Source organism: Mauremys mutica, chromosome 6 (genome assembly GCF_020497125.1).
Source record: "Mauremys mutica isolate MM-2020 ecotype Southern chromosome 6, ASM2049712v1, whole genome shotgun sequence".
Classification (NCBI taxonomy): Eukaryota; Metazoa; Chordata; order Testudines; family Geoemydidae; genus Mauremys; species Mauremys mutica.
The window spans coordinates 52,863,354-52,876,167 of record NC_059077.1 but is presented as its reverse complement, the minus strand read 5'-3'; the positions used below and the strand labels follow the sequence as shown (position 1 = coordinate 52,876,167).

At 44.1% G+C, this 12,814-nt stretch overlaps 1 protein-coding gene across 1 annotated transcript in view; it reads right to left on the bottom strand.

Annotated features, from left to right (window-relative positions):
* Window positions 1–12,814, bottom strand: part of RASA1 (RAS p21 protein activator 1) — a 114,669-nt gene that overhangs the window by 7,259 nt on the left and 94,596 nt on the right. The window contains exons 20-22 of the mRNA XM_045021260.1: window positions 12,100–12,186; window positions 10,036–10,103; window positions 6,756–6,844 (exon numbers count right to left, since the gene is read on the bottom strand). Coding sequence (XP_044877195.1) covers window positions 6,756–6,844; window positions 10,036–10,103; window positions 12,100–12,186 — 244 coding nt within the window. The remainder of the gene's footprint in view (window positions 1–6,755; window positions 6,845–10,035; window positions 10,104–12,099; window positions 12,187–12,814) is intronic.

Genomic DNA, 12,814 nt, shown 5'->3' with positions numbered 1-12,814 from the left:
CTGGCAACAGGAGACTGTCCCATCCCTTGAATATTCCTCTATTGTTTCTGGTGCCCCCAGCAACTCAGCCAGACCTCTCTGCTGCAGAGCTTCCCTGAGAGAAATTCCAAACTTTATTGAAAGCGACTAATGATTTAGCTCAATAATATGTCTAATTCTCAGCTGCGTTCCAGGGTTGCATTTGCCTTTGGAGAGACTGTCCCCTCAGTGGCTTTTGCAGTGGCTAGTGCCTCTAGGGCAGGGGTCGGCAACCTTTTAGAAGTGGTGTGCCGAGTCTTCATTTATTCACTCTGATTTAAGGTTTCACGTGCCAGTAATACATTTTAACGTTTTTAGAAGGTATCTTTCTTTAAGTCTATAATATATAACTAAACTATTGTTGTATGTAAAGTAAATAAGGTTTTAAAAATGTTTAAGAAGCTTCATTTAAATTAAATTAAAATGCAGAGCCCCCCTGGTGGCCAGGACCTGGGCAGTGTGAGTGCCACTGAAAATCAGCTCACGTGCTGCCTTTGGCACACGAAAGCCAAAGGCAAAAAAGAAAGGTTTGTATTTCCTGCTTCATCTCCTTCTCGAGTGTCTCACTCAGGAGCTCAGATGGCTCTGTCCAATTTACTCCAACCTTCAGCCCAGTCTAGACAGGGTCACTTAGTCTCATGCCCTGGCAGAAAAGGAGCTAGGTATATTAGTGAGGCTGACTCTGCTGAGTAAGATGCAGGAGCAGCCTCAGCAAGCCAGTCCTCATGCTCCCTGGAAAGATACAATAGAGGGATTGGGATTTTCTGCCACACCTAAAAGATAAGTAAACTATTCCGCTGTTGCTACCACTGCAAGTTGCCATACCCTAACTACTGGGCTCATAGGTGTGCACAGCACATTTCACTGGGGTGTGCACCCAGGGAATTATTATTATTATTTTTTTAAAGGCGAACATAATAAAGGTTGGGGTGTGGGAGGGAGTGCAGGGTGTGGGAGGGAGTGTGGTGTGCAGGAAGGGGCTCGGGGTGCAGGAAGGGGTGCGGAGTGCAGGACGTGGCTCAGGGCAGGGGGTTGGGGTGCAGGACGGGTGCGCGGTGCAGGCAGGGGGTATAGGGTAGGGAGTTGGGGTGCAGGAGGAGTGTGGCGGGGGCTCAGGACAGGGAGTTGGGGTGCAGGAGGGGGCTCAGGGCAGGGGGTTGGGGTGCAGGAGGGGTGCGGGGTACAGGCAGGGGGTTCAGGGCAGGGAGTTGGGGTGCAGGAGGGGTGCGGCGGGGGCTCAGGACAAGGAGTTGAGGTGCAGGAGGGGTGCGGCAGGGGGCTCAGGACAGGAATTTGGGGTGCAGGAGATGTGCGAGGTGCAGGCACGGGGTTGGGGTGCAGGAGGGGTGCGAGATACAGGCAGGGGGTTTAGGGCAGGGAGTTGGGGTGCAGGAGGGGTGTGGCAGGGGCTCAGGACAGGGAGATGGGGTGCAGGAGGGGGCTCAGGACAGGTAGTTGGGGTGCAGGGTGCAGGAGGGGTGTGGGCAGGGGGCTCAGGACAGGGGGTTGGAGTGTGACGTGCAGGCAGGGGGCTTAGGGCAGGGAGTTGGGGTGCAGGAGGGATGCGGGGTGCAGGCAGGGGGCTTAGGGCAGGGAGTTGGGGTGCAGGAGGGATGCGGGGTGCAGGCAGGGGGATCAGGGCAGGGGTTTAGGGGGCGGGGTGCAGGAGGGGTTCGGGCTCCGGCCCAGCACCGTTTACCTGCAGCAGCGCACTCCCTGCCTGCCTGCCTGCCCTGGCACCGCTCACCACGTCCCTGCACGGCCCCGGGGGAGGTGGGGAGGGGAGATCTTGACACTGCCCTTGACACGCCTCCAGGTATCTCCCCCGAAGCTCCCATTGGCCGCAGTTCCCGGCCAATGGGAGCTTCGGGGGGCGGTGCTTGGAGCAACGCACAGAGCCCTCTGCCTCCACATCCCCTAGGCCCCAGAGACTTGGTGTCATGCTGGTGGCTTCTGAGAGCGGCGCGGGGGCTGTGGCACCACGGGGGGCAAATCCCATGGGCTGGATCCAAAGCTCTGAGGGGCCGGATCTGGCCTGTGAGCATTAGGGTGTGCCTGGGCACACCCGGCACACCCCGTGTGCATGCCTATGATTGGGCTATTGTTCCCAGCTACTGCTGTGGGTCACCATGCCCTTAGTTCCATGATATTTTTCCCAGGTTCTACGGCAGGTTACTATGCCTCAACTAGCTTTACCTTCTCCTCCAGCAGCTACCTGTGCAATGACAAGAGAGACAGCAACCCATATGCAGAAAAACAATCAATTAGGAGCCTTTTGGCTGACCTTCGCCCCCCCACCCCTTTCTATACCCCTGGCCTCCATTTTATAAGGCCAGAAGGTTCCTCAGTGCACACCTGTCCACATTCAATCTGGTGTCACTATTAAAGGTGAAAGTGACTATCTTCCCTGTATTCAGAGACTCAGTGTTTCTCAGAGGGGAGGTTTTTACATGAGAGAGTGGCTCCTTCACAGGCAGGCATCACTTCAGCCCCTTCTTTGGGCATGAAAATAAGTGGCCTCAAAACCAAACAGAAAACAAACAAACAAACAAAAGAACCATCATCTGATACACTAAGTTCCTCCCAAGCTTTCAGGAACAACAATAACATGGATGGACAATACTGTAAGCATGGTCCCACTCAGCCTTAAAAATTTCATAGACTAACAGCTTCAACCTGAAAAAGAGTGGGATAACCAATCTACCTCATGTAGGTATGTGGGGTTCTGGTCCCTGAAGTCAGACCATAATGTAAATCAGTTCCTAGCTCTCTTAGTGATACGATGGAAACTTCATGGAAAGCTGAATGTATTCAGCATCACTGGAAAAGTTGATTTACAATCCTGGCTCTTGCCAATGCTATAGAAATGAATACTGGTCATATAACAAGTTGAAGCAGTCCTGAAGTAAAACAAGAGTCAATATCACTCCACAAGCGGTAACTAGAGTAAGTGTACTGAGGAGAAGACAGTAGCTGCTCTCAGTTGCTAGGCCCCCAGCTGGGCTTTCAATTTGGGAGCAAAATGGTTACCTATAACTTTGGTCAAAATGAGGTCACTGGACATTGTTGAGAAGTGGGTACACTATGGAGTTCTGCAAGAATCACAAGATGATTTTTGTCCCATTCCCAATCTCAAGCAACCCAGGGAAATGCCACAACATTTCTATCCATCATCCATGTCAGATCAAAGCTAAGCAACTGGTTCCACATTCTATTCCTGGCCTCAGACAAACAAGCAGGGCTCTTCCTGAAACATCTGAATAAGTTCCCACAGGAGGCCAATTCTCATTATATATTCTCCACTCCCCCTCAACTGAGGCAGAGAATCAAATTTAGTTGAACTCAGACACCTATTAGAGAACCACACAAAGCGATCGTCAGATGCCAACTGGAGATAATGAAGGGGGCTCATTCAAATCCCAATTAAGAATAGGTACCAGAGAGTGTGCACAGCATCCATCAGTTGGAACACGATTCACTGAGGTCTTGGAGCACTGCTCCTTTCATGCATAACAGATTTGTTCTGACTGTGACAGTCAACATGTCATAAACAAACTAGGAAGAACAGGATCACAGGCCTACCCCAGAAATGAAAATAAATGATCTTGTCCTGGCCAGAAGAAAGTTGCCTATCTATATGTGCACTGCACATCAAGGGGGAGATGAACCTAAGGTTTATATGGCAGAAGTTGGATTGAGCAGAGTGGAACCTGTATCCAGAAGTACCCTCACTCATAAATCAATTTGGTGGGCTGGCAATTGACCCTCTTTGCACCTGAAAACACCTGTAAAGTAAACTGTGCCCTCTCCATGTGTCAAGGACCTTGGATGCGAGATGGTGAATGACCTCTTTCGTAAAGCTAGGCAAGGTACTTGCCATATGATTTCCCACATTTTCTACTGCTCTACAGTATCATACCAAAGATAGGAAGGAGAAAACAGAAGTAATGTTCTTTATGCCTTTCTAGCTGAAGAGGCTATGATGCTCAGACATCAGAAGGTCCAGTGCTAGGTTAATCAGGTCTATCTCAAAAGGGTCTGTAATTGATGCTCGGTGGATGACTGGTTTTGCAGATAGATTCAAAATGGATACCTGGATGAAGCACACATCACTCCCATTGACCGTAAAAAAAAAAAAAAAGCAAAACGTCATCTATTCTACTGGCTGATGCAAAGTCCACAGTTTAGCTACTGTGTTAAACAAGTGAAACATGCCCTTTAATTCCTCCAGAAGGGCCTTGAGGTGGGTACAGTAACTCCTCACTTAAAGACATCCCAATTAATGTTGTTTTGTTGTTACATTGCTGATCGATTAGAGAACATGCTCGTTTAAAGTTGTGAAATGCTCCCTTATAACGTTATTTGGCTGCCACCTGCTTTATCCACTGCTTGCAGAAAAAGCAGCCCATTAAAGCTAGCTGGTGGGGGCTTGTAACAAGGATGGACCGGAAAACCCAGTAGCAGCTCCCCACTCCCCCAAGTTCCCTGTGCAGCAGCAGCACAGCAGGCTATCAATTGCCGGCAGTTCAGCTGTCCCTCCTCCCACTGCCATGTGCTTCTCCTGCCCTGTGCCTTGGAGCTGCTCCTGGGAGCCTCCTGCTTGCTGTGGGAGGAGGGAAGGGGTGTTAATATCAGGATGTCCCCCTGCCCTCTGCTTATCCCATCTCTATACAGCAGGGGACACATGGGAGGAGGCTTTCTGGCAGCAGCAGCTGTCTCAACTTGCTGATCTACTTAAAAAAGCATACTTAAAGGGGCAATGCGTATCTCTCTCACACAGAGGGTGTCTCTGTCTGCTATGCTGTCTCCCCTCCCTCCATTTGTGCTGCCTTGTAGAGTGTGAGGCTACATTATCAACGTATTAACCCTTGAGGGCTCAGCCGAGTGCTAGTTCATCATTTCGCCAGTAAAGCATTCCCTGGGAAATATCCCACCCTCTGACTTCAGCACCTCAACCAAGCCTCACAATCATCATTGCTGTGTACAGTATTAAATTGCTTGTTTAAAACTTACATTGTGTGTGTGTGTGTGTGTGTGTGTGTGTGTGTGTGTGTGTGTGTGTGTATATATAAAATATAGTCTTTTGTCTGGTGAAAAAAACTTCCCTTGAACCTACCCCCCTTCCCCTCCCCCATTTATATTAATTCTTATGGGGAAATTGGATTAACTTAACATCGTTTTGCTTAAAGTCACATTTTTCAGGAACATAACTACAACATTAATCGAGGAATTACTGTATATGAAAGTATCCAAGAAAAAAGGTCAAGTCACTGTATTATAATGCACGCTCAAGAAAAGGAAGGGGTTTTTGTGTGTGTGTAACAAATCCCAACATTAAATGCTTCCTTAGGACAACAGTACTACAAGGCCACAGAGCATGATGTTAGAACCTCATTCTCATTACAGAACTGTCCAGACTGAAACTCTGCAGGAGGTATCATACTTCCTATCCATTAACATTAAACCTCCAATAGCTACTCTCTCCAATCAGATGAGTTTTGAAGTCGGGCGCTTTCTTGGAGGCAATTCAGTATTGTGCTTTTAATTCAGACAAATAGTCCTCACAACTGTCATTACATTCATTTACAAAGTAAATTCAAGAAATATTTTCCCTTCTGTCAAGTATAAAAAGCCAGTCTTTCTCAGCACTGAATCTCTGGACAGAGAAGGCATGTCTCCTGTGTTAAGATCTGCTAGGCAGCTACGTGGCCATCAATAAATAAATTCATCAATGTTCTACTTATTGGTCAAGCCAACCTTTTAGCCAATGGCATTTATTAGCAGAAGGCTTCTCGAACCTAGTATCCAGGGGAGATGGACAATATAACCTATTTTGGATGATGTCCATATTCAAAAGATGATCCCACTTCCCAACCCTGAAGCACACTACTGAGAAAATCCCATTGTAATGGATCTGTAGACTTTAGCACAATAAAGTATAGGAAAATTTCTGTTCTCACCTGAAAAATTCCTTTCTTTGAGTAATAAAGTCCAAAGATCCAGTCTGCCCTGGAGACAATTTGACATCCAGAGCAAACAGAAATTTCCATACGAAGACGTGGGTTTGTTTTCAGTAGGGAAAATTTCTCACATTCTGTAGTAGAAGCTGTCATGCCTTTTCCTCAAACTATAGTTAACACAATCTGTAATTTACGAAAGCAGAGCTAAATTATCCTAGTTGTGGAAATGGTCTCCATTGAAGGGAACTTCAGCAGGTAGAGTACTCCTCTGCTGCCAGTGATTGACAAGATTGCTCCTGCCCGCCAGCCAGAAGCAGAAGGAAGGACAATTGTAATGTATCTGTAGATCTTAGCACAATTAAGAAAGGAAATGTTCATGGAACAGAAACCAAACGAACCAACCAAAAGATGAATATAAGAGGCTTACATGAAACACTCCACTGCTCATGGGACTTACGATCGGAACATTCAAGAGGGAGACTTGCAGTCTCTCCCCCTAAATTTAGTTATGATTTGTAGTGAGCACTTCTGGCATACACTATGCAAGCAAAGCTTTTTGAAAAAATCAGCACCTCCAGAAAGAGGGAAATTGATTTGCTTCTGAAATCATCTCAATGGAAGCATTTGCTTGCTTTAGGGAACAAAGATTTTGTACATCTGAAATATTTTATAACTGGGGTTAATTGGATAATCATTGATTTTAGGATTTGGTTTACCTATGCTATATATTGCAAAGATTTCACATTCTTTAATTATAGTTTAACTATACATAGTCACCTTAGCTCCAAACTCAACCAGATTTGCTAAGTTCTGCACAGACTTGGCGACCAGCGTCAGTGTTCTTGCAGCAGTGGAAGAAGGAGAATCTGAGAGAAACACATGTCACAGCTGATTTCAATTGAAACTACAATTAAAATCTTGTATGATTAGTCACGTCAAAATATTAATTTTCTATCCAATACTCAAAGAGCGATCCTGGTATTACAACCAAAATAAAGATGCAGTTTTATTACTAACAGAATTGCATGGGAACAGGGGCAAGAAAGGAAATCAATGTGGCATTTTCACACCAGACTTCCTACAACAGTGGATAGTTTTTTCTACCAGTGGGGGGGAAATCCCGCCATCCTTGGATACACCCCTCACATACTCAAATGAAAAAGTAGTGGTTTCTAAAAAGGCTGCTAGAGATGGACATTAAGGTTTGTGTGTTAAGTAAAAAACAAAAATCTTCCATAAAAATTGGAAATTTTCTTTATAGCAGGATGATGCTTCATCATCAGATTAATGAATGTTTTTCAATTCAAGAATATACCTAAAGAGAATGACGACACTGGAACTCTTTAGTTTATATCCACATGCAAGTGATCCTGCAGTGTCATGTGACTCTGGCTACTAATATATATTTTAAATTAAAAATTACTAACCATGCCCATTTCCTTTCAATGGAAAAAGGAACACAAGCTAGACATCATATACCAACTTAAGTTTTATCTGTAAATCTGTACAGTAAACATATACAGGTTAATCAAAAGGCAAGAATTCATGTGCTGAAGATACATCTCAAGCAGCCAGGATTTCTTTGTGCCTATCCCATTGCCAGAAATGGGACACGGTGAAAATGTTAGTACCAGGAGATGATTATTAGTAGAGAGCCAGCTCTGCTACAATTAAAGTTGACTATCACTTTGTTTATATGGGACTATTCTAAAGGTTATTCTACATGACAATACTTATACATATTGTCATGTAATTTGCAGTACATCCTGGGGGTGCTGTGAAGTGTTAGTGGTCCAAATTTGGGGTCTCCTGAGCAAAGGATTCCTGATATACTGTTCCCTAAAAAAACCTGTATTTTAAAATGAAATTCTTGTAGCTTTCTACACACACCTGGGGCTCAAATATGGCTCTAATTGTCCCACAGTCAATTTCAGTCAGTTGGCCTTTTTTCTCAGCTAGTGCACACAGGGCCGGCTCCAGACCCCAGTGCGCCAAGCGCGCGCTTGGGGCGGCATTTTGCCGGGAGGGCGGCAGGTGGCTCCGGTGGACCTCCCGCAGAAATGCCTGCGGAGGGTCTGCTGGTCCCGCGGCTCCGGTAGAGCATCCGCAGGCACGTCTGCAAGAGGTCCCCCGGAACTGCGGGACCGGCGACCGCCAGAGCGCGTCCCGCGGTGCGCCCTCCTGCTTGGGGCGGCGGAATTCCTAGAGCCGCCCCTGAGTGCACAGTACTACTTACTCTCTGCCTGCATTCTGTTTTTTGTAAGTTTTGCCCCAAGACTAAAATTTCTAGTTTTTAAATTGCTCTAAAATCCATATGCAGAGTCTCATTTTACTTCAGAAATACTATCAAAAATTAGCATTGATTAAATAAGGAAAGATGAAAGACAGTTAGCATAACATAATCATATTTCATGAACAGTGTGATCAAAAGAAAGCAAGTCACTAGATCATTTGGTTAAGAGTTCCTGATATTCAATCATCCTAACATGAACTGTTCATAACATTAATTCTTTTGTTGTTGTTGTTGCTGCAGAGTGAAGGATGGAGTGGGAGGAGAGTTTAGAGTAGAGAAGGGGAAGAGGGGTGTATGTCAGTGCAGGGCACATGGAGGGATTAGGTATGGACAGAATACAGGAAGAGGGGTTTGGGGCTGCAGTAAGGGGAAAGGGGATTGAGATAAACAGCGGGGTGATAGGAGAGGGAGGAAAGGCATGTGGTGGGAGTGGTTTAGGTGTGGAAGATAATGAGTCATAGAATAGAATATCAGGGTTGGAAGGGACCTCAAGAGGTCATCTAGTCCAACCCCCTGCTCAAAGACAAGGGTAAAGACAGATCTTTACCCTAGTTCCCTAAATGGCCCCCTCAAGGATTGAACTCACAACCCTGGGTTTAGCAAGCCAATGCTCAAACCACTGAGCTATCCTTCCCCTGACCCCCATGTCTGAACTAGGATCAGGGGGTTCCCTGACTCACTGGCAGGAATGAACACCTCTCCCTGCACACTCTTCCTATGGGTGAGCCAGGAACGGGGGCCCTTGCCAACTCACATGTTCTGTTCTAAAGTGTTCTGTAGCATTTTTAAGAGTGTAGAGTTGTAATATGTGTGTTGTTGGTGGACTAAGGCATCACTCAAATAGGGCAGAATTAAGGTTGTATCTTGGGGGTGGCATGTATCTCAACCCCCAAAAGCCAGAAAATACAAAGTGTAAGTTTACTCACTCTCCACATTTTGGAAGGGAATAAGGTACTCCTGGACAACTTTATGTTTCTGGGCATTTAATTATGAAACAAAATTCAAATACTATTTGAAGGCAAAACAAAAGTTTAAGTAATTTGTGATTGTTACTAGAACAGGGGTTCTCAAACTGTGGGTCGTGATCCAATTTTAATGGGGTCACCAGGGCTGTCTTAGACTTGCTGGGGCCTGGGCCCTGGGCCCGAGCGCCACCACCCACAGCCTAAGCCTAAGCCCAAGCCCCACCGCCTGGCGCCAAAGCCGAAGGCCGAGAGCTTCAGCCCTCAGCGGTGGGGCTCAGCTTCTATGGTGCTGAAGCCTTCGGTTTTGCCCCCCCCCCCCCCCCCGCCCACCCACCTGGGGCAACAGGGCTCAGGCTTTGGTCCCCCTTCCTTGGGTCATGCAGTAATTTTTGTTGTCAGAAGGGAGTTGCGGTGCAATAAAGTTTGAGGACCCCCTGTACTAGACCAGTCATGTTCAGATTGAACAATATATCATTAAGACAGCAGGGCATATTTTACAGGCTCTTAAAATGAGACAGTGGTTAAGCCAGAAACACAGACTTTATCATCTACTTCTACTGTATACTAGAAATTTAACCATGAGAATGATAACAAAAAGATCAATCTAGCCAATTAAAATAGTTTTTTGGCCAAACAGTGTTCAAAGCCATGTAGCAACATTAAACATAAAAGATGTAATTCAGCAAGAATGGCCAATAGTCTGGCCTGGAAGATATAGTGAGCACAGTGACATATTAAGGTAACCCATTTCAAGTATTGTACCATTACCACATATTCAAAGTCTGAAGTGCATAGTCACCTGAGATGATATTGAACATCCTTGGGTTCAGGATGGCAGGACAAATCAGTCGGAGAAAAACGAAGCCACTGAAAGGGGAGAAAAGTGTTTTATTCAATAATTAAGTTTTTGTATTTAGCGTAAAATTTATATTCATTTAAGGTGGTGTGGAAAGAGTAATCTCTTTAAAACATTTTAACTAGTCATCTTAGATGCTGTGAATATGTTTGTTAATTAAGAATATCTTGCTATTATCACACCTGCAGTGAAGACTGGTCTCGCTCCTATGCTGGGCCAGGTCTATGCCCTTGTGCATGGGTTTTTGAGCTCCCAATGCTTGTTTGGGGAAAGCACATGACTAAGGCAGACAGCACCTTCCAAAGCACAAAAGGGCCTTTAGCCATGAAAGCCTGGCTTTCCAGTCCAAAGCTGAGTATTTCAGCTCCGTATTGGTCAGTTCAGCACCCAAGTAAATCAGTAATGGCATTGAGTGTTCTGGAACATTGTTATCGGTGCACCCGGTCTTTCTTGTGGCCATCACTGCTTCAATCACCAAACTTTCGTTTGGAGGATGGAAGAAATGCAGTGTTGCCTCCTCTATCTTGTCAGATGATGCTGTACATTAAGTTGATTCTCCCTCGTCCACTTTTGAGCCCAAGATTTTAGGTCCAAGGTCAAACAACTGAGGAAAAATAGCGTAAAAACCACTAAGTCCTTAGACATTCCTCCTAAGGCATTCCTTAGTCCCTCTACTATCGGGTCCCTAATGATGCAGCCTATCTAAACAACATTTATTTTTTTTCCAGTTTTGATTCTAGTTTTTCAACCACTCTGAATGTTTCTGCTATTATCCATACCAATTTGTTTTTCTAAATTACAAGCAAGCAACTGAGCTTCTCTGAAACATAATGAACTGGCAAATCTGACAAGAACAAATGCTGCATTTCCTAGGACAGTTCTCTTTGCAGCAATGTGGAAAAGGAATCCTTTTCCTAATGTCTCCCTTCAGCCCTACATTTCTCTGCCTTAAATCCCAGAGTTTCAAAAAGAACGCAGCAGTAAAAAAGAGGTCTCAGTCAAAAATATTAAAATGGATCTGAAAATACAGAACTTCCTTTAGATTTGAGTCAGCACTTAAAACATGCAAATGGTTGAGATTTGTGACCTTTGCACCCAGACTGAGATTTACACTTCTGCAGCCATCTGTCTAGCAAAGGACAGAGTACTGCAAACAGCTGCTTTCATATATTTTTTAATCAGAAGATGATCAGTAATCATTTTTCTTTCACATTCTAAACCACAGAGCTTTCCCCTTAAGTTTGGCATCTTGATCAGTTACCTCAAAGCACATTAAAGATAATGTGTTAGTGCACAGGCAGTGAAATTAAACATCTGTGCAAAACTATTGTTGTGCCTGATTTAACCCTTGGACACAGTGGATTTTATACATCCTGATAAACAATCATTTGCCTGGCAGTTTAGAAAATGCCTTGTAAAATTTAAGCAATAACAAGACTATAATGAATCTGTGTGTTTGATTAAGAAACTATCTTTTGTATTTTACAATCATAAGTGGACCAGTCTTAAATAGACTGCACTGCATTACTACACAGCCTACTGAGAGGTAGTAAGTTAATTTTCTGATATCCACAAACATTAACACAATAGAATGATATTGTTTCAAAGGCATATCAATCTCATGTCTCTTTTCGTATCCAGCTATAGGATATTTTCCTCTTTAAATACATGAAAAGGAAAGTAACACAACAATCTGAATGTACTTGCATTTTGTTGCATTATTTGGAAGCTTTAAAATCCAATATTCAAGGCTGTATTTGTTGCCTCTTGCTTACACCATTTTACAACAGCATCGCTACAGTGACTTCATCTCAAACCTGGCCCTCAATCCTTAGTTTAAGCATTGTGTTTAGATATTACAATGGTCTTACATGATGTCATGCATTACAGATGCTGACATTGCTTGGCATTGCAAGCCAAACTAACTAGCGTGCTAACAGTGCATGTCACTTCCTCAATATCAGAACTTTTATAACATGCAATCAAATGAACTGACAAGCAGCTTACCTAACAACTCTGGTTCTCATTGTGGTATTGGTTGGCCACTTGTGCTGGACAGACTTCTGCAAACACCCATAAATATATCTCAATGTCCTGTCAAAATAGTAGAGTTAATAGCCTTGACACATTAAGCAATTTTAAATATTTATTGCCATAATATATGGTAGGAGCTGTGCACTTACAAATACCGTAGAAAGCCTTTCACCAACATAAGGTTACATCTGTGTATACTTTGTATAGGTACTTCATCAAGATTTGTATCACTGCTTTCAAGTAGGGCTTCATTTTGTCAAAGAACAAATGGGATTGATTAAAAACTCAGTTTTTTAATTCTTATTTGTTTGTGTTTCCTGTCCATTAAAAAAAATTATATGAAAGGTTTAATTTGGTGAATGGAACTTCCATTTAAATTCAAGGGGACATACAGATGTGCTTAAAAGTGATCACATCAGGATGTTAGCCTTCTCCCAAGAAGAACACCTGAGAACAAAGTGGGGTGTTCCAGGCAAATACTTCCAGTTTGTTACATACATATTGGAGAATTAGAGTTCCTTGGAGGAGAGACAACACAAGATGGCAGCTGAAACTATCACTAAGACAAAATAAAAATGTCAGTGGTATTTGACCATGGATAAATACAGGACCCTGCTTATGATTTATTAATTGTTAGTGACGCAGTAAACTAATAAACTGATTAAATAAGATAAAAAGCACATAATGC